Source organism: Anomalospiza imberbis, chromosome 22 (assembly GCF_031753505.1).
Source record: "Anomalospiza imberbis isolate Cuckoo-Finch-1a 21T00152 chromosome 22, ASM3175350v1, whole genome shotgun sequence".
NCBI classification, from domain to species: Eukaryota; Metazoa; Chordata; class Aves; order Passeriformes; family Viduidae; genus Anomalospiza; species Anomalospiza imberbis.
In genome coordinates this window covers 3,178,499-3,202,041 of record NC_089702.1, presented here as the reverse complement: position 1 = coordinate 3,202,041, position 23,543 = coordinate 3,178,499, and the positions used below count along the sequence as shown (strand labels likewise).

At 51.0% G+C, this 23,543-nt stretch overlaps 1 protein-coding gene across 2 annotated transcripts in view; it reads right to left on the bottom strand.

The window, feature by feature from the left end:
* Positions 1-838: 838 nt before the first annotated feature.
* CDK12 (cyclin dependent kinase 12) overlaps positions 839-23,543 on the bottom strand; it is a 30,197-nt gene continuing 7,492 nt past the window's right edge. The window contains exons 2-14 of one of the 2 annotated variants that reach the window (XM_068212127.1): positions 22,472-23,350; positions 19,004-19,180; positions 17,818-17,957; positions 16,805-16,975; positions 15,887-16,076; positions 15,369-15,425; positions 14,777-14,878; positions 13,422-13,499; positions 11,446-11,562; positions 10,704-10,835; positions 9,397-9,611; positions 6,485-6,922; positions 839-4,203 (exon numbers count right to left, since the gene is read on the bottom strand). In XM_068212127.1, the coding sequence (XP_068068228.1) occupies positions 3,512-4,203; positions 6,485-6,922; positions 9,397-9,611; positions 10,704-10,835; positions 11,446-11,562; positions 13,422-13,499; positions 14,777-14,878; positions 15,369-15,425; positions 15,887-16,076; positions 16,805-16,975; positions 17,818-17,957; positions 19,004-19,180; positions 22,472-23,350 (3,388 nt within the window). In that variant the 3' untranslated portion in view covers positions 839-3,511. Of the gene's footprint in view, positions 4,204-5,164; positions 5,694-6,484; positions 6,923-9,396; positions 9,612-10,703; positions 10,836-11,445; positions 11,563-13,421; positions 13,500-14,776; positions 14,879-15,368; positions 15,426-15,886; positions 16,077-16,804; positions 16,976-17,817; positions 17,958-19,003; positions 19,181-22,471; positions 23,351-23,543 lie in introns of those variants that run through there. The other variant, XM_068212128.1, reaches the window with a different exon arrangement.

The following is a 23,543-nucleotide window of genomic DNA, read 5'->3' as shown; positions in this document are numbered from 1 at the left end:
CCACCCCCCCACCATCTGCACAGGGATATTATTTTAAGACGTGTCAGCGCAGGGATCGGAACCGGGCGAAAAGAGAGCGACAAAGCCGGGGCTGGAACGGGAGACAGCGGCCGGGCTCGGCGGGGATTGAGGCACGGACACGGTCTGGGGAGCCACAGCCCCTCCAGCTCCCCCCCACCTCAAGGAGGGTCTGTCCGAGCCTCCACCGAGCACGAAGGAGGCGATTCCGGGACGGCTCCCACCATCCCAAATTCCTGGCGGCACACGAGGGCTGGGACAAAGCTCCCTGAGTCCTTCAGGAGCCACGATGGGGAGCAGCACAGAGAAATGGCATGGAGGGGTTTCCATGGGGGAAGGGGGATGCAGGGAGGGATGACACAGGCACTGCTCCCTTCCCCTGCCCTCATGGCTGAGGCTGCAGCACAATTCATCCCCTCCAGGCACCCTGGGGTCCTCTCCAGTGCCCAGAGGGCAGCCAGGAGCTGGGAGAGGGGTTGGGGCCAAATCTCAACCTCATTCCTTCCCTTTCCCATTCCTGCAGCACCATCCCCTCTCCCACCTTCCCGTCAGCTCTGGGTTTCCTATTCTCACCTTAAGCAAACCATCCCCTGCTCCAGCTCGGGCATCTCCCACCAACACCCCTTTGAGCAGGGGGAAACCCAGGGCTAATGATGGCTTGGAGCTTAATTAGAGAGTGGAATCTGGGGGCTTGCAGAGGCTGGCAATGCCAAATCCCACCCCTCTCACCAGGAGGGAATAAAAGGCTTTCCAAGGAAAACACAAGTTACCGTGTGATTCCAAAGGCTACGGGAAGCAACGGAGCAAAAGGCAACCAAGATACAGTAACAGGAAATATTTAATTTTCCAATCTCCACTTCTCCATTTTTATAAACTGAAAAGAAAAAAATTTTAATATATTACAAAATATCTGTACAGAGACAAAGGTACAACTGAAAAAAGGCGCGCTCGGTCTCCAAAGGAAACTCGGGAGAGGTACAGTAAGAGTCTGACCCAGAGGCTTCTCTGCTGGGAACTGCTACAGCGGGAGAGTTTGGGATTGAACCCAGAGCCAGGATAGGGGAAAGGAGGGGGGAGCTGCCCTCACCCCCTTGTCTGTAACTGCACCAGCTCAAATCCTTCCCAACGCACAAATCCCACCCAACACTCCGAATCCTTTTGTCTTCCTCGTGCAGAGCATCGGAAAAAAGGTAAAATTAAAAAAAAAAAATAAAAGGATGGAGGGGGGAATAAAAGAAAAAGAGGTGCTGGAAGCCAGGAGTGGCCCCACAGCCCCCCCAGGACCTGGCCAGGCTGGTTCCCCCCAGAGCCCCGCAAGGTCCCGTGGCCCCGGCAGGGACGGAAAGGCTCGTGCTGGGACCAGTTAGGAAAAGCCACTGGGAGTGGAATAAGGAGTCCCTCCCTGGAGAGAAGGGAATGGCAGAATCACCTTCCACAGGAGCCCCGAGGGCCCCTGGGGACAGCTGGCAGCTGCCACGGAGCAGGGAACAGATGTCTGGAATGTCCATCCCTCGCTGGGGCTGGGACAGGGGACAGGAGCTGGGCCAGAGGGAACTTGGGGAGAGCCAGCTGGGAAAGGCCACCCTGAATTGGGACTGTCGACCCCTAAACTGGGACTACCGACCCCTAACCACCCCAAACTGGGGCCCCAAAGCCAGGACGACAGCGGCATGAGGAGCGGGAGGTGGAGGACGGCTCGTTCCCGGCAGCTTTCCTGGGAATGTGCCAGTTTGGAGAGACAATAAATAGGCATCGGCTTCCTAAGAGGATTCAGCACAGGAACGAGACTTTTCCTTCCAAAGAGGATGGGATTGGGAAGAAAAGGAACAGCAGCAGCAGCAGCTCCATGGCAGCCTGGAGCTGGCGCCAGGAAAAGGGGAAATAGAGAAATTAACCCCCCCTCTAAAGCCCCTCGTTGGGTTCAGTGCACTCTGTGTCTCACAGAACTTCTCTTTGTTTCTCTCTGCACATCAGGCATAAACTAAGTTAAAAAAAAAAATCATCAAACCAACAACAACAACAAAAAAAAATCCCAAACCCTACAAATTTCCAGTGGGAATTCTGCAAACAGCATTGCTCCTCAGTGCTGGGAGCTGCCGGTCCCTGCATATCACCAGCAAATAAAAATAAAAAATATATCTATATATTTAATTTCTCTCCCTTCCTTCCTCCCACGGGTAAGGCAGGATCTCCCCAGGTGGAGAAGCATCACCTATTCAGGTGCATTTATTTAAATTTATCTCTCTGTATAAAAAAGAAATTAAATCCTGTTAGTAACAAGAAGGTCTCTCAGCCCACCCCAAAATTCCCCTGCCCTTTAACACTCGAGAACTGTCGGCTCTAAAATTAAATGTTTTCCATAGGAAAGGCCTACTCAGGGGAAAAAAAAAAGCTGATAAATAGGTACCTTTGTTTTATTCATCTCTTTTTAAGTCTCATTGAAATGAACAGCGCAAGGGTCTGTGGGAGGAGAAAATCCATCGTAAATACTTCCTTGACAACAACAAAAATAGAAATATGCTCATGGAAATGACACAGGAACACCTGGAAAACCTCAAAGGGCTGAGATGCGAACGACCTCGGCAGGGTGGGCAGCACTGGCCCAGGATTCCGGGGACAAATCACTCCCATCTGGTGGCAAATCCCACCAGATGTTGGGATTTTCGTTTCCTTTTTTTTAATTCTTGAAGGGTTCTGAAAGTTACAAACAACAGAAATCCCTGGTTTTCAGGGAGGTGTTCTCCTCGGCTCTTAAAAAAAAAATTAAAAAAGAAAAAAACCAAAAACACCCCAAAATAAAAGACAATTCCCACTGCCAAGTTACAGCAGGAGGGATCCAACACCCAAAGACCCTTCCCAAAAATCAGTGTACTAAGGCTGCTGTCACGGGGGACAGGACTGGCCCTGGAACAGAGGGAAAACCAGATGCTTTACGGAAAGAAAGCAACGTCAGATAAACTGAACACAACCAGTGCCACATCCCAGGTCCCCACTGCTGGGATAACCCATCCAGGTGCCTCTGCATCGATAAATTCCCCTTTTCATTTGTTCTTTTTTTTTTTTCTTAAGGAAATGGGGAAAACAAACAAACAAAACAACAACAGAAATAAAACCGCTTTGGGAAGCAGCCTCCCCTCAGCCCTCCCTGACCCATCGGCAAACTCCAGTGCCCAGCTTGCAGAAACAGGATTTTTTAAAATTCCTTCTTCCTTCCATTCCTGCTTTTCCATCAATCCCCCCCTCTCCTGGCTCAGTTTGCTGCGGGGTTGGGATTATTTTTGTCACTGAACAAGCAGGGGAGGCCAGTGGGGACCCTCTGGCAGCTCCCGAGCGAAGGAGGGATGCCCAGGGAGCTCTGCAGCAGCTGAAATGCGGACGAGACCTTGCTCTGGCCAAAAAAAAAAAAAAAATTTAAAAAAATTAAAATTAAAAAAAAAAAAAATCAAGTCCTGTGGCTAAAGGAGGAGAGGCAAGGGGGGGGATCCCAGGAATCTCAGTAGGGAACCCCTCGGCCCCGGCCCCCCCGTGGAGGCACTCGGCCAGGCCCTCGGAATGTCTTCCCGTAGGAAGACGGCGCCTGGGTTGGGGCACCCCAGCTGTGACCTGTTCCTGCCCCACTGGAACCGGCCGTTCCCGGCCCCAGCTCGCCGTAACTCTGCATTTTGGCCTCTGGATGTACCAGCGCGTTGTTGCTGCTCCCCTCGGATTTGCTGAAGGACTGCCCGAGCGAGTGGATGCTGACGGGGGCTCTGGCAAAGCGCAGGTCCTGGTCCCCCGGGAACTGCACCGAGCCCGTGCCCTGGTAGCTGCTGCTCTCCCCGAGGTGGCTCACGGAGCCCAAGAAGGTCCTGCTTTTCCCCAGGGGTTGGGCAGAAGGTTCTAGCAGAGTCTGGCCCGGATTGAGCTCCTCGGCACCGAATCCCCCCTCGGAGCTGTCGGTGCTGTAAGTCCTGGCGGGGTGCGAGCGGCCGTAGTCCGGGGCTCGCGGGGCCGGCGGCTCCTGCGTGGCGTGGCCGAGCGGCTCCGGGTCCGGCTGGGAAAGGAGCTGGAGCAGCGCAGCCGTCACGGCCGGGTTCAACTCCTGGGCTGCTCCGGAGAGATCCCCTTCGGGCACGGGAGGAGGCGGCGGCGGTCCGGGGGGCTCGGGGGGTCTCTTCTCTGGTGGGACAATGCCAGGAGGACACGCTGTGGAAGGGTGACTTCTTTTAAACACCGTTTCAAACAGACACAAAGACATTTCTAAGCAAATCAAACCAATCCCTGCCGAGGCCGCCCGCTCTGGGATGCTCTGGGAAGAGGCGGAGGGAGATTTTGAACGCTGGCTGGGAGATCAACGTTCATTAACAATGTTCATTAACGTTTTCGCCCCGGCCCCACGCACCCAACTCGCCGGCAACAGCTGTCCTAACACCTGGGCAGCCGTGCAGGGAATTCCCGCTCCGGGATCAAAGGCTAATTCCGAGCAGGAGGCAGATGCGGAGCCACGCGCCAGCCCGATCTCCCCCGGTACCCGAGGGACGCGCCCGGCTCCGGCTCCAGGGGCGGCTCACGGAGCGTGGCCGGGATGTGCTGCATTGGACAAACACAAACCCGAGCCCAGCACACGGGTGCCAGCTCCTGAGTGCCCCCTCGGCACCCCGAGGGCAGCGGGGCACCCGCTCCTGCCCCCTCCCACCCACCCCAGCCCTGCTGCCCGACCTTGCCAACAGAGTCCAAAACAAGCTTGCCCCCCAAATATTTGCACGAGCGTACAGACTGTCCTGAGCACGAGAAAAGCCTTCCTCCCCCCTGCCCCTTCACCCCTGATTTCCTCCCAAATCCCTCCTGGAAGAAGAAAGCTCTGTTACCCCCAGCCCCCCCTGCTCCATCCCAGCCTGTGAGGCCGAGGAAGCACAGAGGGGCCTGGCTGGGAGGTGGGAGAGGGAGCAGAGCGCTGACCCTCCCCTGAGGCAGTGCCATGGCTGCAGGGAGGGGACACGACCTGCTCCCAGCACCTGCTCCACTCCCAAAACCAGCCCTGCCTCCTCTGGAGCGACACACCTGAGCTGCCTCCTCTCCCTCGCCCACGGGGGAAGGAATTACTGGCGATGGCAGAGCCCACGGACACCTTGTTGGAATCAGATCCTCAAATCATTGGCAAAACTGGTTATTAAAAAGGTCAAACTTTATTGTGAAAACCAGTAGTCTTCCAGGACCACCCCTCCACCCGTATCCATCAGTCCACTTTGAAAACTAGATTGTATTGAAATCCAGAAAAATAAAACAACAACGAAAAAAAAGAAAAAAAAATAAACCAATCTTCAGGTAAAATTTGTAAAGCCAAGCTGATCTGGGGGACAGCAAATCATTCCAAAGAATTATCAACAGAGAACAACGGCATCAAATTCCATCTGCTCTACAAGTAACCTAGTTATCTTCCAGGACTAGGGCAACAACAACAAAAAAAAAAAGAAAAAAAAAAAGGAAAAAAAAAAAAAGGAGGAGAAAAAAAAAAAAAGAAAAAAAAAAAGCACGATCACAACTGGCTCGTGGTGGGCGGGTGTTGAAGGCACGAGAACACAGCACGTTCAGCTACATTGCAGGAGGTGGGATCGGGCCAAAACAGGCTCCCCGGAGAGTCTGAGACATACTCAGGAGGCGCTTCTACAATTTGGTGAGGTCGTCACAGGCTGTTGCTAATAAATTCAAAAAATCAAAAGAAACAAAAAAAAAAAAAGACATGGAGACATTTACACTCACCTTTGGAAAGGAAATCCGAGAGCTCACTGACACAAGCAGGGTGTTTTAAACTCTCACTATAAGAAGCAGCAGTTTGGTTCAGCTTTAGGAGCTGATGAGTTTCAGGGCTCAAAAATCAGCTCCAGGTAGAACCAGGCATTCGTGGATGCTCAGGTTTTACCTACACAGCTGCCACTATCCCTCCCTTCAGCACTCACCACTATTTCAGCTCTTTAAAATAATCTCTGCAGGTTCATTTATTTATTTATTCATTTATTTATTTAAGAGGGCAGGGAGGGGATGGTGAAAAAAAGCTGGGAAAAAATGCATAGGTGTAGCAGCATCCTGCACAAAAAAACTCCCTGGACGTGCAAACTGATTGCTGGGGGGTTTGAGGAAGAACTGACCCTCCAAAATTCCCTTGCATTTTTGGGCAAACCCCAAAACCTCCAATTCATCTTCACTGGCCCACTCACAGTGGAGCACTCATGGATTTTAGGGTAATATTTGCCTGTTTGAGCTGTTTGCAGCTGTTCAACCTCCTGAGCAGTCCAGAACTTACCACAGGGAGTGGGGGTCAGGGTCTTTCCTCCTGATGTCCAACCACATCCTACCCCCTTCCCTCCTCCCATCCACTCCCCCGCTGCCTCTCTCCCGACACTCCAAGGTCTCATTCCTGGCTGCAGCTCCACCAGCAGCGCTCGCTGGGATGCTCTCCCTGCTCACACCAGGTGTGTTCATTATTTACCTGTGCTCTCCTCGGGATGCCTCGTCGGGGTTTTCCTGGGCCCCCGCTGCTCGCTGCTCTTCTCCCCGTTGCTCTCCTCCAGGGTTATCCCAGGCTCCTGGCTCTTCATGAGCTGACTCAGCAGAACGGCCAGCACGTTCTGCATGTCTCCCTGAGCGCTGGCTGCCTCCGGAGTCTGCTGCTCCTCGGGCACCTCCGCAGGCGGCTCCTCTATGGCTTCCTCCGCCGCCGCCGGGGGCTCGTGGTGCTGCGCCGTGGCCTCGGTCAGGGCCGTGATGGACTGGTTGAGAGCCTCCAGCTGCTGCTGCATCTCGGGGTTGGAGTGGACGTTGAGCAGCTGGGCCATCTGCGGCACGCTCAGGTCGGTCTGGCTCTGCAGCAGGTTCAGGAGCACGGCCAGCTCGCTCTGGTTCAGCTGCTGGGTGATGTCGCCCAGGCCTGCGGGACACACGGGGAACACCACCGGGGAGGTGAGGGTTGGGATCCTGGTATTGCACATGGTAATGAACAGCCCTTCCCCACACCCCACAGCCAGGAACAGCCATGATCCACATCCCAGAGCCCTGATCCACACCCCACAGCTATGAACAGCCTTCCCTGCATCCCAGAGCCATGATCCACATCCCCCAGCTATGAACAGCCCTTCCCCAGACCCCACAGCCAGGAACAGCCATGATCCACATCCCACAGCTATGAACAGCCTTCCCTGCATCCCAGAGCCATGATCCACACCCCACAGCCAGGAACAGCCATGATCCACATCTCACAGCCATGAACAGCCCTTCCCCGCATCCCAGAGCCCTGATCCACATCCCCCAGCTATGAACAGCCCTTCCCCAGACCCCACAGCCAGGAACAGCCATGATCCACATCCCACAGCTATGAACAGCCCTTCCCCACATCCCACAGCTATGAAAAGCCTTCCCCACATCCCAGAGCCATGATCCACATCCCACAGCTATGAACAGCCCTTCTCCACACCCCACAGCCAGGAACAGCCTTTACCCACATCCCACAGCCATGATCCTAATTCCACAGCCAGGAACACCTTTTCCCCACGTTCCACAGCCATGATCCACATCACCCAGCAATGAACACCCCTTTTCCATGTCCCACAGACAGGAACATCGCTTCCCCATGTCCCAGAGCCAAGATCTACATCCCACAGCAATAAATACCCCTTCTTCACATCCCATAGCCAGGAACACCCCTTTCTCCACATCTGTCAGCATCCCTTCCCCATATCCCATAGCCAGGAACACCTGCTCCCCACATCCCAGAGCCATGATCCACATCCCCCAGCAATGAACACCCCTTCCTTCTGCATGTCCCACAGCAAGGACCATCCTTTTTCCATGTCCCGCAGCACTGAACATCCTGTAGCACTGAATGCCCCTTTCCTACATCCCATAGCCAGGAACTCTCCTTCCCCACATCCCACAGCACTTGACCTCCCTGTGTCGGTGTCCCCAGGTTGGGGGAAGGCAGGGATGCTCCGTGAGGAGGATTTCGGGATGCGGCACGGCAGCAGCACCCCGTGGTACTGCACACACACTGCACCCACAGAGCTGCTGCTGCACTGCCCCCACACCTCCCCAGAGCCACAGCACACAATCAGCTCAGCCAAGCCAAACTGCCCCATTCCCGGGTTTGGGAAGCGGGGGCATCCCAAGGATACCAGGCTATGGCGGGGGGAAATGGATGAGGATGGCAATGGAAGCCCCGAGCCCCCAGCAGGGCAATCACAGCTTGGCCCCTCCCAAGGACCCCACAGACCCAAATCACTCCCTCCTGCACCGGGAAGGTTTCCCAGGATGGAGCTGAGCTGCTCTTTGGGATGGAGGAAGGGCGTGTTCCCTGACACAGTACAAGGAATTAGGTCAAGCAGAAGGCAATTCCTTACTGGGAGCTGGCCTGGGATCACAGGACTCTGTCCTGACCTGCAAGGATCCAGGTTATCCTAAAATACATCCTGGGAGTGGCATCACCTCCCTTCACAGCCCAATGACAAGTGACAAGGGTGTCCCTTCACAGTGACAGTGACGCTGGAACTTTTTGGGAATAAGGGTGCAAGGGTTTGGTTTCAGCAGCTTAAAATGGAGCTTCTCTTGCTGGTAGGCAATGGAGAACGGGACATTCTTTTCCCAGCTGTTTGTTAATCCAAGCACCACCTTTTGTCCATCTGCCATGTTTCACTGAACACATGGATTGTGCATTCCCTGGAGCAAGAACTGTCTTCCTCATTACTTGTCAGCACAGCATGGGACACAAAGGAAGCCTTAGCCCATATCTGGGTTTTTGTAAGGCTTCTACAGAACAATCAGGGCAGCTTTGTGTAAATCCACATTCCTCCCCTCCAACTATTTTCTGGGCACAGGGGGGGTTTGGTCACTGCTTGGAACAGTGCACAAGTCCAGGTCCTGCCAGTCTGGATGACCTTCTCTGCAGCAAAATGCAATCATGTTCATTTTTGTCCACCAGCCTGACACTTCCCACACCTAATCTTCATATAATTTATCAACAAGATCAAACTTCAGCTCATTTGCACACCCTGGACGTGGCTCCACCTTCCAGCCTATGATTCCTATGATTTGTTTCTCCACTGGCTGAAGTGACTCAACGACTCCTTTCATCATTCAGCCTCTTTTAGAACTAATAACACAGCTCAGAACAAATTCACAGTCAGCTCATCAGTGACTTCTGAAGACCAGACAGAACCTTCTGCGTCTTCACAGCAGAGAGAGGAGAAAAAAAAAAAAGAATAAAAGAAACGAGGACAGGAAGAGCCTGGAATGCCCTTTCTGCAGAATTAGAGGTGAAAGAACCAGACTAGCTTAAAAACAGACCCAAACCTCCCACACCCAGGGAGGGAACACACCGGGAGCCTTTTCCAGACCCAGGTGGGCACTGACCTACTGCATCTGCAGCACCAGGCTCTGCTTTGAGCTGGGCAGGCTGGGGGGGCACAGGACTGCTGTTGTTTTTCACAGTGTCTGTGCTTGTAACAGAGGTAGTTTCTTTCCGAGAAACTTTTGATACCGGAGGCTCCTCCACGGCCATCCCGCTCTGCCGCTGCCGCCGGCGCTTCTTGCTCCACAGCTCGTGGCAATCCTGCCAGTGGGGGAGGCTGCAAGAGAGAGAGAAACATGGCAGGGAAACCAAGGGAATCAGCAAAACCCACAGGAAGGCCTTAGCGCAGATGGTGTTGTCCAGAGAAGCTCTGGCTGCCCCTGGAGCCCTGGAAGTGGCCAAGGCCAGCATGGATGGGGTCTGGAGCCATCCTGGGATGGTGGAAGGTGTTCCTGCCCATGGCAGGGATGGCACTGGATGGGATTTAAGGTCCCTTCCCACCCAAACCCTTGTAGGATGCAACTCTGTAGATCCATGTAATGTTGGTCCACTTTTACAGATGGAGAAAGGGATATTGGGGAGAAACTCCTCCCTGTGAGGGTGCTGAAGGGCTGGAATGGATTTCCCAGGGAAGCTGAGAAGTGTCCAAGGCCAGGTTGGACCAACCTGGGATAGCGAAAGATGTCCCTGCCCATGGCAGGGGTGGTACTGGATGAGTTTTAAGGTCCCTTCCAACCACACCATCCTGGGATTCCATGATCCCTGACTGCAGCCAGAGCAGCACAGGAAGGGGCAGTCCTAGAGCCAGGAAAGGCAGTGTAAAAATCATTTACTTTGTACTGGGATCTGATCCCTGAGTGTGCTGGGATCTCACTGCAGGGCACACAAAACCAGTGGTTGCACCAAGCTCTGGGAGTCTTAGGAATGGCCCTTCCTTGAGAAACATTGAAGGAAACAGGGATCTCCAGAGCGGTGGCTGCATTTTCACACAAACCAGACATAGTTTTATCATCTGCTTGATTGGAGTGGACAAAAATCGAGTGACACTGCTCAGCTCTGGCAGTCAATTAACACACAGCCTTAATTAGGCCTGAGCAGTTCTCCATGGCAGAGACAGGGCGGTGCTACATCTACTCCTGCACATCTTCCAGCAGAGCTTTAGAGCATCTTACAAACATTAAACTGGGCTTTATAAACCCAGCCTGTCATCAGGCAGAAAACCAAGAGCACAGGAAAAGCCATTTGCTCAACCACATGACCAAATACAAGGGCAGAGTGTTGACAGAACCCAGAAATCATAATTTTGACTGAAAAGAACAGCATGTCTCCTTCCCAAAGCTCACTGAGGGGGATGGCAGCTGGGACTTACTCTGGAGGTGCCATTTTGCTGAGGTCAACGTCCTTCAGGAAGTCACTGTGCAGGGCCTGCTCAGCTGTGCAGCGCTTGCCAGGGTCCAGCGTCAGCATGTGGTCCAGCAGGTCCAGGGCAGAGGAGGGAATGCTGTGGGGAGAGTGGGAAACATGGATGAGTTCATGGAAAATGTGTAGAAAAGCTCAGTGGCAGAAGGACACCTCAGGCCTAAGGGGAATCCACGCAGCCAGAGTTCATCGCTCGTGATGAGCGGCTCAAAGGCACCAGCAGGGCAGCCATCAGCTGTGGGGAGTGGCTGGAGCTGTGCCTGGGAGGTTCTGGCGGGATTTTGGGAAATTTTTTCCCCCCAGAGGGTGCTCAGGCACTGGAACAGCTCCCCAGGGAATGGGCATGGCCCTGAGGCTGCCAGAGCTCGAGGAGCGTTTGGACATCGCTCTCAGGGACAGGGTGGGATTTTTGGGGTGTCTGCAGGGCCAGGAGCTACACTGGATGATCCCTGTGGGTCCCTTCCAGCTGAGGATATTCCATGATACTTCCACTCTCTATTTTGCCATTTATGAGAAGCACCTCTGCCACAACCCCCACAAGATTATCCCACAGGCAGACCCTGCCCCAGAGAACATCCCCCTGAAGATGCCACGCTTCAGGAGAGCTCCCAGTGCAGTCCCCAGCCTCAGGGAACCTCTCTGGGGGTGGATGAGGTGTTGGGAGAGGGGACAGGGAGCCCAGCCTGACTCACAAGGAGAACTCCTCGCGCAGGCGCCGCCGGTATTGCTTCTTGGGCTTCATAGTGTTGAAGTAGGGCAGCTTGATGACATCTGGCCACACAGCTGGGCAGGGGCTCCCACAGAGCCGGCTGGGGAGCAGGGAAGCACAGTCAGCCAGGTGGAATTCACAGCACTCACTGAACCCCCAGGTTGGAAGAAACCTTCCAGATCATCGAGTCCAACCCAGCCCCAGCACCTCGACCAAACCCTGGCACCCAGTGCCACCTCCAGCCTTGTTTAAACACCTCCAGGGGTGGTGACTCCACCACCTCCCCGGTCCCTGGGAATTCCCAAAATTCCCTCAATTTCACAGAATCCCCAGGTTGGAAGAGACCTTCAGGATCATCGAGTCCAACCCAGCCCCAGCACCTCGACCAAACCCTGGCACCCAGTGCCACCTCCAGCCTTGTTTAAACACCTCCAGGGATGGTGACTCCACCACCTCCCCGGTCCCTGGGAATTCCCAAAATTCCCCCAAATTCACAGAATCCCCGGGTTGGAAGAGACCTTCCAGGTCATCGAGTCCAAGCCAGCCCCAGCACCTCGACCAAACCCTGGCACCCAGTGCCACCTCCAGCCTTGTTTGAACGCCTCCAGGGCCGGTGCCCACCTCCCTGGCAGCACATTCCAATGCCCACTCCCTCTTTCCGTGAAGGATTCTTTCCTGATGTCCAGCCCAAACTCCCCCTGGCACAGCTGGAGGCCGTGGCCTCTTGTCCTGGGGTCACTGGTGACCACTCCAGGGGAAATGACCTCGTGGAAATGTTGTGAGTACAAAGGGCAGAACAGAATGACCAGGTTGGAAGAGACCTCCAAGGTCATCGGGTCCAACCCAGCCCCAACACCTCAGCCAAACCCTGGCACCCAGAGCCACCTCCAGCCTTGCTGAAACACCTCCAGGGGTAGTGACTCCACCACCTCCCCAGGGCAGCCACTCCAGAACTTTATCACCTTTCTCTGAAAAACTTTTTCCTGACATCCAACCTAAATTTCCCTTGGTGCAGCTCGAGGCTGTGTCCTCTGGTTCTGTCAGTGCTGCCTGGAGAAAGAGCCCAAGCCCAGCTGGCCACAGCCACCCTTCAGGAGCTGTGATGAGGTCACCTCTGAGTCTCCTTTTCTCCAGGCTGAGCTCCCCCAGCCTTTCCTCACAGGGTTTGTGCTCCAGACCCCTCACCAGCCTCGTTGCCTCCTCTGGACATGCTCCAACCCCTCCACGTCCTTCCTAAACTGAGGGGCCAGAACTGGACACAGCACTCGAGGTTCAGCCAGGAGGAGCAGAGCCACCAACCCCAGGGAAAACACCTTTGTGAGCAACATGCTGCAGGGAGAACCCAGGGCTGGGCACAGCTCAGACGAGGTGTTGAAAAAGGAGGTGTCAGGAAGAGGAAAATGTTGAGCTTGAGTTTATAAATCATTCAAAAACAACGACATTTTATTTTTCTTACTATAAAGTTTAAAATCTTAATATTCTTACTTTAAACTTTCCAAACTCACTCAATTTTAGCATTTTTACAATAAGGGTGGTGAGGCTTTGGCAGAGGTTGTCCAGAGAAGCTGTGGACTTGATACCCCTGGAGGTATCCAAGGCCAGGCTGGACAGGGGTTGGAGCACCCTGGGATAGGGGAAGGTGTCCCTGCCCTGGCAGGGGTGGCACAGGATGGGATTTAAAGGTCCCTTCCACCCCAAACCCTTCCAGGATTAAAACTTTCAGTGTGAGAAGTAATTCCGATTGGTGATTTTTGGACTCAGCAAACAGCACACATAAATCAGTAACCAGACACCTGATGTAGGTGTGGACACCTGACTATTCCCATTTGCATTCCCAGCCATTCCTGGCCCTGTTCTCCAGGCAGGTTAGAGAACAAGGGCTCTCCTAACTCGCTTCCTGTGTGCAAGAGCAGCTCCTGCAGCACCTCCCCTCACAGACATGTGTGTGCAAAGCTTTACCTGATTAATTCAAGCTGAGCCAGTTCCAGATTGGCTTGAAAAATAGGCTTCTTTGTAAACAGTTCCCCGAGGATACAGCTGGAAGGAGGAAAAGCAAGAGGTCACGACAGCAAACCCTGGGGATGAGCATCTGAACACGGCAGCGTTTGTGCTCGGGAGCAGCTTTGCCCGAGGAGAGTGATTTGCATCAGGGCTTGTAGTGACAAAGTGACCTGTGTGTACGGAGTCCCCAGCCCCGGGCTCCTGGGAATCACCTCCTGCAAGTGGCTGCTTCGTGCAGGAAGCCCCTGACACATTAACTCTTTGCAGGGAAAGGAGGATGTGTCAATGTGACAAGAGAAAAGAGCCCAGAGCTCTCATTTCCTCCAGGTTAAGCTTTTGTTTAGATTTTCAACTTCCCTCTGCTGGCCCAAGCCATGCCCAGCTGCCTGTGGCTGTCAGGGCCAGCAGAGGAGCTGGATTTGTGCACGCAGAGCTCTTGTACAGCGGGGAGGGAAAGAGGAGAGAGAGGCAGCACCTCTGACTCCTGCAGCCCTCAACACCCCTCCTTCAGCCTCCAGGAATCAGTGCCAGAAGTGGCTGGGGGGATGCAGGCACCTGGCTGGAATGGGAATAACCCCATGCATGTGCAACAGGAACTGAGCAGCAACTGGGCCTCACAGTCAGTAATTATGATTAATTACTGGTTTTCCCAACTTCTCTTTGTGTCATAAACCCTGCTGGAGTTTAGCTGGGAACATCCCAGTGGGAAGTGCACACTGTGGGGAGTCCAGCCTCAGTTCTACTGCTGAATCCTTCAGTCTCTGCTTCTGAATCACTTGGAAAAATGTTCCACCTTTGTGGCTGAACTGCCCAGACTCCTGTTCCCCAGGCTTCCTGTGCTACTGAAGCTTCCTGAAACCTGAAATATCTACTGAAAAATGTTCTAGTTGAAAAAAAAAAAAAATAGTGGCAATCAGTAACTTAAAGAGTGTAAGGAAAAATTCTCTAAAAAACACACTGAAGGAGGGAGCAGCACAGGGCAAATGTATCACCCCTCCACAGCTCTGTCAGCCCCCTTGATCTCAAGGGTACATCAATATCAGGTTGGTTTGCATTTTAAATAGTGAAAATTCTGTTCTTTACCATTTCTCATTTCAAACCCAAGGAAAACCTCATTCTAGGTGGTTTTAATGAGGGGACACACCCCTGTCCCTCACAGCACAGCACAGCACTGTGAAGTATTCCTGTCTCACCCTAACACCCTGCATGGATGGGACAGATCCAGCTGTGGGAATGGGCACAAATCAAGGAGCAGCTGCCATGGGAGTGCTCAGGAGCTGCTTCCAGAGGCAGGGAAGGCCAGCAGGACTCACCCACAGCTCCACACGTCGATGGCAGGGGTGTAACGCTCCTCCCCGAGCAGCAGTTCTGGGGGTCGGTACCACAACGTGATGACTTTGTTGGTGTAGGGACGGCTGCAAAGCAAAAAAACACAAATAAAAACTCATCCCAAGAGCCACAAAACCCTGAAAACTGCTCCTTTTTACTTCCCAGCTGCACTTACACCTGTTGGTGGCAGCAGGGGGGGGGGGGTTTCAAGTGTCTGCACTTCTGAGTTAAGAACAGCTGAGGAGGTACCATAGATTTTACATGAATCAGGACTTGTAGGTACCCAAGACTGAAAATCCCTGTCCCTCAGCAGGATGCCATCACTGAATGGTGACTGATCTTGGAGCAAAACCTGCTCCAGGGCAGGTCAAAGGCAAGCAGAGAAGATCTGGCTCCTTCTGAGCTGCTCTTCTAGTGAAAAATTATTAACATCAGCCAGGAGGGTATTTGTCCAACAGCTGGAGCTGGATGATCTCACTGAAAATAATTTGTCAGGACTTCCAAATGAGGGATTATGTGGATACTAAGAAGAAAGAAAGCTCATCTCACCCAGGTAAATCCTTTCCCCTTCCTCACCTCTCCTCTGAGCTGTAGAGTCGGGCGAGCCCAAAATCTGCAAGTTTGATCTGCCCACTGAAAGACAAAAAAACAGCCCCTGGTTTAAATCACAGAATTATGGACTGTATTGAGCTGTCAGGGACCCATCAGAACCCAACTCCTACTTAAAGCCCAGTTAAAGGGTGAGGAAACCCCCCAATGCAGCAGAAAAGCCTCACAGAGCCATGTGTGCAGGAATTACTGCTGGATATGCCAGGCTTAATTCTCCAGTTCTGACTGAATCCTTCACAGAAATACAAAGTTAAAAAAAAACCCCACCGATAATTCCGTGGCATCTGTATCACAAATCCTTCCCAACAGGCCAACGGCCCAGAGAATTTTTTTAGGTGGCTATTGAGACATTTGGTTCTAATTTGGACAAGATTCTTGTCACACCTCCTGAGCACACCCAAGGTGAGGACAGCACTGAGTGCTCACAGCTAAACCTGGAGAAAAGAGCCTGGAGAGATCTCCAAGTGGATCCACTCCCAGGTTACCTGTTGTTCAGTAAGATGTTGGAGCACTTGATGTCTCGATGAAGGAAATTCTTTTTGTGACAGTAATCCAGACCCTCCATTAACTGTTTCATGAAAGACTTGATATGGTCCTCTGAGAAATGTACCAAGCCAGATTCTAGCAGCCCCATTAGGTCATGGTCCATGTACTCAAACACAAGGTAAAAGGCACCTGGGATAATAAACAGAGAAATGGTTGAAAACAAAAGGAGATACAGAAAAAAGAGGAGCATTAAATTGTTGAAGGAGTCTTTATTGTGCACAATTCTGCTGAAGTTGGTTTTTTTTTAACAGTCCTTTGCTGTTTTGGGCTTACTGGGTGGCCTTTTCCCTCAAGGGGTAAAAAAGCCCCAAAACAACAAAGTAGCCCCAACGAAGCTGAGATCTGAAATGAAATAACACTAAAAATAAATTCCTCTGAAGTTCTGGCCACATTTACCTTCATTTACCTTTGGTTATTTTCTTACAAGAGAGTTTGTTGAAGGACTACTGCCATGCATGGTTTGAACTTGTGTTTCCTTCTCTCTCCTGGAAGAGAAAGTCCCAAACAAGAGCCAGTGGGATGCTAAAACTCTTTTTCCCCAGTGGCTGAGGACAAAGAACTTTTCACACTATTAGTAAGTTTGTTGCCACTAATCAGTGTTAAAAGTGACCCTGTAAAAACTTTTTTTTTTTTAAAGACTGCTGTCCTGTGACTCTGCAAGCATGCAATCATCCTTTGATCAACTCACTCCAACTGGAATCTGTCCTTTGAGGGGAGGCCAGAGCCAGATCCAACCTCGCTGGAACCGTAGGAGGAACGCAAAGAAACAAATCCACCCCAGAGCCACGTTTTCCACTAAACCAAGAGGCTGAATGAAATCTGTGATGAATAAAAACCACCCCTGCAGCCAACTGTACCTTTGTCCTTCTTGAAATCCAGTGCATCTTGTTTGTCCGTGACGATCTCCTTCATGTTGACCACGCTGCGGTGGATGAGCTGCCGCAGGATTTTGATCTCGCGGATGGCCGTGATGGGGAATCCTTCCTTCTCATTGTCCAGGCGCACCTTCTTCAGAGCCACCAGCTCACCTGCAGGGCACAGCGGGGTCACAGCCTGCTCACCTGCACCCCCAGGGAAACTGGGAGCAGCCCCAAGCATGGAAAATGCCCACTAAGGGACCTCCCTGTTCATTTTAGTTCAGTTGCTCTGCTAGGAGTTCTCACCTGGCACCTGTGCTTTTCCTGACCTGCTCTCTGAGAAATGGATTTGTAGAGGCCTTACAAAAAAGGCTAGATACTTTGAAGAAATAGGACTGTGAAAGATGCATTGTAATAGGACCCACGAAGAGTCATTTTAGATGATTGGCTTTAAGACATTTACAGCATGGTGTGGCAAAAGCTGATAAGACAAGAAATGCTTATAGTATACTGTAATTAACAAATAGGGGGATTCTGATTGTGATGGCACAAATTATAACATCTGTATTGTCTCACCCTTCTCATGAGACTGAAAATAGAATAAAAGTTTTAAAAATACTTCTCAGTTGCCCCATCTCTGGGTCAGAAAACGGCTTAATCCAACACTGCTCTACCATAAAGAGGGAACAGAAGTTTACCCTGGAATTTCCCAAGCTGTGCTGCAATAAAATCTGACAATTTAAAAAGCAGGGGCTCAGCTGACACTTGTGGCCACCACAATCTTCTGACCAGGCATCAAACCACACCCCAGGGCACAGGATTTCACCAGCAGAGCAGGAACCTGGGCACTAAACTCGACATTCCAGAGTGCCTGCTCTTCCGCCCCTCTTGGAAAACACCCGGTGGAAGTGCTTATCCCACTGGTGCCTCTGCAGGTATTTGTCACTGTGGAGCAGCACTGGCAGGGAGCTGAGCACACCCACAAAGTGGAATTGGCCTGGAGCCCTGCTCACCTGTGTCCTTGTCCTTGGCTTTGTACACCTGCCCGTACGTCCCTTCTCCGATTATCCCGATGATGTCGAACTTGTCCACGCAGCGCTTGCCCCAGTCGCTCTCCGTCTGCCTCCTCTCCCCGTAGCGAGGACAACAGATTCTGCAGGAGGGAAGAGCTCTGTGAGGCACCTGAGGGCTCCAGCTCAGGGCCATCCCACAAAAAAAACCCCACCTGCCCGACTGGGTTAATCCCTAAAACACAACAGCAAAGCTCAGGCACGTTGCCTTTGCACTCTGTCCTGGGCTGGCTATATGATGCTTGTATTTCTCCCAAAATTACCCTAAATCAGAATACACTCCAAGAATTGGAATGTTCACTTGACTGTGTTTTTGCTGGATAATCCCAAACACACCCAATACAGAAATATTATCCTGGATGGCATTATCATACTACAGCAGGGCAAAAAACGAATGTCTGGGATATCTTGCAGGATGTTGGATGTTTGATTTTTTATTTAAAACACTCTGTACAAAACATCAGGGAATTTTACTCCCTCAATAACTGCTTAAATTTGCTATTGGGGAAGTTCTCTATGCATTGAATGTGGAATTGTGGAATCTCAGAATGGTTTGGGTTGGAAGCGACATGAAATAGGATCCAGACATGGGCAGGGACACCTTCCACTGTCCCAGGGTGCTCCAACCCCATCCAGCCTGGCCTTGGGCACTTCCAGGGATCCAGGGGCAGCCACAGCTGCTCTGGACACCCTGTGCCATGGCAGCTCCATGGCCAACACTTCAACCATGAAGTGCATGAAGAATCCAAAGCTCCAATTTGGAACAAGCAACTTTTGAAAGCAACAAGGGCTTTATACAGAGATGCTTCATCCAGAGGTTTCTTCCAGCTAAATCAAAGAGAAAAGAGCTTTTGGGGTAGATGTGGCTGAAGATTGGACATGACACACTCCAGCAACTTCTACCATTAATTCTCAAATAAATGGGGCAAGCTGCCTTTATCTGAGGGTCCAAATGTGAAACAACCTACAGGAAACAGTCACTCTACTGAATGATACAGAAATAGGAACTTGTTTTCTCTCCCATCTCACTTCCCCCAATAAAAAGCTCTCAAACCAGTTGGGGGACTTAAGAGACTCAAAGATTTAAAAAAAAAAAAAAAGGAAAAAAAAAAAAAGAAGTCAGCCTTACTTTGGTCTCTTTTTGAAGGGTTGCTGAGGTGGTGTGGCTGCCTTTGGTTCTGGGGAGTCAGGAGGAGATGGGTCCCCCCCAGGGAGCTCTGGGGGGAGCGGGAGGTCCGTGAGTAAGTGTCGTGGTCTCTGCTCTCTGTCTTTCTTCACAGGTTTTGGAGGAAGAATCTCTTTTGGACTAAACTCCGAAAAGTTAATACAACACAAAAGTCAGACTCAACAGTCGGTTAAACAAACAAACAAAAAGCTACTGCAGGACAACAGCTCTGGTTGACAATGTGAGGCTTAAGTGTCAACATTAGCACACTCAAATATAAAATAAACCAGCTTAAATTTACAATACTTATATACCAGGAGAGAAAAGTGTCAGAGTGGAACACGTCATGAAGTGAACACACAGGTCTGCACTAGAACTTGCTCAATTTGCACTAAGCAGTACCAGTAATTCGGAGTTTCCTGTGAGGCAGCTCAGGGCATCAGCCAGCACCCACTTTCTGACCTTTACTTCCTCTATTTACTCCATTTATCACCATGAAATTAAGTGTTTGACTTGGTGAGGACCACTATAAATACAGACCCAGAGCTAAACCTTCCTCCACAAGAAACTTTTAACCTCTTAGCAAGGACTGAAACGTGGCTTTAACTTCCAAATGCTGCTGAGGAACTGAAAGTTGTTTTTTTAAATCCAATTACCAATTACCAGGAGTTTGGTTTAGGCTGGCAGGAGCTGCAGGAGCAGAACCTACTTTCTCTTTCATGTATTCAGCAAGGAGAACTCCTAGGTTTGAGTAGTCACAAATTTTCCATGCAAATCTCTGCTTCACCAGGAAAAGGAGAAAATTAAGAGATCCAGAGATTCTTCCCAGGACTGTTTTTAGGGCAGGAAGCAGATTTGGTGTTTGAACCATCAGGTCTAACACTTTGGAATAAATGAACTGATGGAAGTAGGTCATTTTCCCAATTATTTTATTCGACACTGCCTAAAAACCTGCACGACAATCTCTTGTGAAATCTACTTAAGGAAGACAAAAAACCACCAGAAATGGGAGAGGTAGATGGGCTGAAACTCTCCTCCCATTGACAGCAAAATCCTTAGGAGCAGAATAATCGTGTTCAAATATCCAAGAAATTGTTAAGGCTGGAAAAGATCAAGTCCAACCATGAACACTGCCACATTCACCACTAAACCACAAAGATTCAGCCTTTGGCTAGAATTAGAAACAACTTCTTTCTAAGACCACGGTGGGAAGGGTGAAGATGTGTCTGGAGAGTGAACCTGCAGTGCTCAGGTTCCAAATTACCAATTACCAGTTCACAATTACCAAAAATTCCCATTTTCTTGCCTTTTATCTGTTCAGTTCTCTATCTGCTTATCAGCACTTGGTTCCTCTAAGCTCAGTTCCCCCAGGACACCTGGGCTGGTCAACAGAGGGAGGAAGTCAAACAGAGCCTTCAGAACTGCCCAAGCAGAGAAAAGACCAAGAGTGAACACCAAGAACACAACAAAAGCTCCTTGGAGCTCATTCCTTCCTCTCCTCTGAACCAGCAGGAATGGCACCCCAAAACCAGCAGGAATGGCAGCAGCCAGGTGAGTGCTGTATTCCCAGGAAGCTGCACAAGCTCTGCATCAAACCAGGACTAAATTTGTACCAATTCCTCCTAAGCAGCTTTTGCTCCTCTCCTGGTGAGCCACCCAGGCCTAAAAGCACTACAGGAGGTGGTAATTCTGGAGAGGTTAGAGTGTCCACTTGACAAAGTTTGTTCTGTCCTTGGGCACTTCAAAACCCAATTTCCAACCCTGTATTTGCCACGGGCTTGGGGCTGGAACATTCCCCAGGCTCAGCAAGGACAAAAGTCCAGCTCAGAGTTTTGCTCATAAAAACGAAGGCCACTGGTGAAGGGTGAGATTCTGCACAGTCAGGGCCACATGGAACTGCCACCAGACTCAGCAAAACAAGTGGGATTTCCCATCTTTTTATTGGGAAAAAGTCACACAGAGGCATTTACTGAGCCCCAGCATCACCCTCATCACCCCAGCCCTGAGGTCAGGGATAAAACAGTTTTACAGAGCTAAGCCACACCTGGGTGGTAAAAAAACAGAGCTCTAGGTGTGAGTGGTTAAAAAAATAAAATAGAAATTTGCAGGACAACTTCTGGGATTGGAAAGGAGGGAACACTGCAACAGGATTTGCTTTGCCTGGCATTTGAGTTGGGAAAATCAGCAGGCAGCTCAAAGCTCCTGACATTTAAAACCAGTAATATTTGTTGAACAACATCACACAGGGAGGGCAACAAACACACCAGCCTCGTTTTTAGGTTGGAGGCAGTGAGAACATTTCCCTGCTTGCCATCAATACCAGAATCATCCATGAGAATAAATTCAATTATTCAGAATATGTAACAGTCCACCACAGGGTGACTGTATCGAGTCAGAACTGTGGGATATCACACTGGTCACTAAAAATGTGCTTTACTCCCCAATCCCAGCACATCTTTAGTGATGACTGAGAGGATGCAGGTGGTTTTAGGAACTACAGGCTAAGAAACTCAAGTTAAGGAAAAAAAAGTATCACTGATGACCTTAAGTTAACAGCACTGCAACATACTAACAGCTCGAAAAGGACTGAAAAAAACAACTATTTGGTTTTTTTTCCTCTTCTCCACGGCATTCTGGACATTCTGTTCCTTTCTTCCCACCAAGAGAAACCCCCTGAGTGGGGTTTTCAGATAAGTTCATCACAGAAGTCACAACCACCCCCAGCCCAGCCAGAGCTACAAGCACAGGACAGAGCCAAGAATGCTGCATGTTTTGATCAGAAATGATCAGGAAATAAAGTTGAAGCAGGTGCAGTTTCACTCATTTTTAAACTTTTCAAACAAACAATACCTACTTCTCAAAGCAATAAATTGCTTGCATTGATTACTCAAGAATTAAGACAATACTCATGTTAAACCAATGCTGGTTTTTACACGTGGGCATGGCCTGTGTGGCTGGTGAACCTGGAACAGAAAAAGCTCTAGTTTGTGTTCTTAAGAATTTTTTAAAGAATTGTTAAGCTTTTTCCTGTTCCTTGACTAATTCTAAAGAACTAAGCAAACAAACAAACAAAAAAGTAATTTTAAAGTGAGTGTGCAAACAGCTCCAACAGCCAGAGGCAAAACCCCAGATCCACGTTCCATCCCTGTAATAAACATAGGCAGAGAGTGATGCGAAACCTTCACCAAGCAGCACTAAAGCAGCAGCCAAACCTCTTGTTTCCCACAGAGATAAGAGGCAACAACCTGCACAAGATCATAAAACTCTCCACACAAACCTGGCAGGGCCAACACCTGGGATAACTCCTTTAAACCAGCACCACAGTTGTACTCTGCAGGATAAGCTCATAACTGTAAAACCAACCCAAAAAAACCCCTCTTTATTCAAGGCTTTGCTCTTAAATGCAAAGGGGATGCTCTGGTGTGACCTTACCTATCCAAGTCATCTTCCCCAACTAAAATAGGGGGGAGCGGAAGCGGAGGCAAGGTGGAAGTTTTCAGGTGTGGGATAGCAGCCGTCACAGACACTTGGGTTTTTGTAGCCACCTGGACAGAGGACTGGGAGTTCACCTGAGAGGATAAAGTAGACGTCCTTGGGTGGGAAGAAGATGGCAAAGACGTTGGGGCTGAAGGAGGGACCTGAACAGGAGTCACTGGGGCTGGAGGCAAAGGCGGGACAGCGGGTGACGGAGGCAGCGGCGGCAGCGGCGGCGTGGGAGGCGGAGGGGTGGTGGTCGGCAGAGGTGGAGGAGGGGATTTGATGGTGGGGAGGGGGGGTGGAATCTCCTTCTCTGTTGTGTCTGTCTCCTTTGGAGATACCAGGTCCTCTACCACTGCTACAGGCTTCGAGTCTTTTGTTCCCGTGGGTTTGGAATCCCTAAGTGGAACAGGATGTTTCCTCTCCGAGTTCTCCTCTGCCTTGGATTTCGTTGTCTCCGCAGGGGCTTTAGGCTCTGCGTTCGTGTACAGTAAATTAACCGAGTCCGTGTCCGGAGCTTTCTCAGATTTAACAGTTTTGGTGACCTTTTTAGACTCCGTCCCAGCCTCCTTTAGTTCAGCCAAGCTGTTCTCCTTCCTAGCTAGGAAAACAGGGGAGCCTTTCGCCTCCTTCCCGTCCACCTTGGCTGCAGCGGCTGCCGCGGCCGCTCGCTCCTTCTTCTTCCTGCTGAGCTCTGCTCCGAGGCTGGAGTTCAGAGGGAGCCTGGTTGGGGAGATGCTGGAATGGCGACTGCGGGAGCCAGACCTCTGCTTTTTGCTGTGAGATGAGTGTCTTGAGTAGCCAGGACTGCGGCTCCGGGACTTCACGGATTTCCTGGGGAGAGAATGAAACGGAGCTTTTCTCACCCTCTGAGCCGCTCACCAACAGCTGAACGTGTTATTGGTCAGCTCAGAGAGGCCACTACACCTGTCAGGAGAGGCTGAAGCTACTGAAAGGAGTTTCTGAGTCAATCAGGAGCAGTTCCATACCATCATCATCACCCACCCTTCCTGTGCCAGACCCGCCG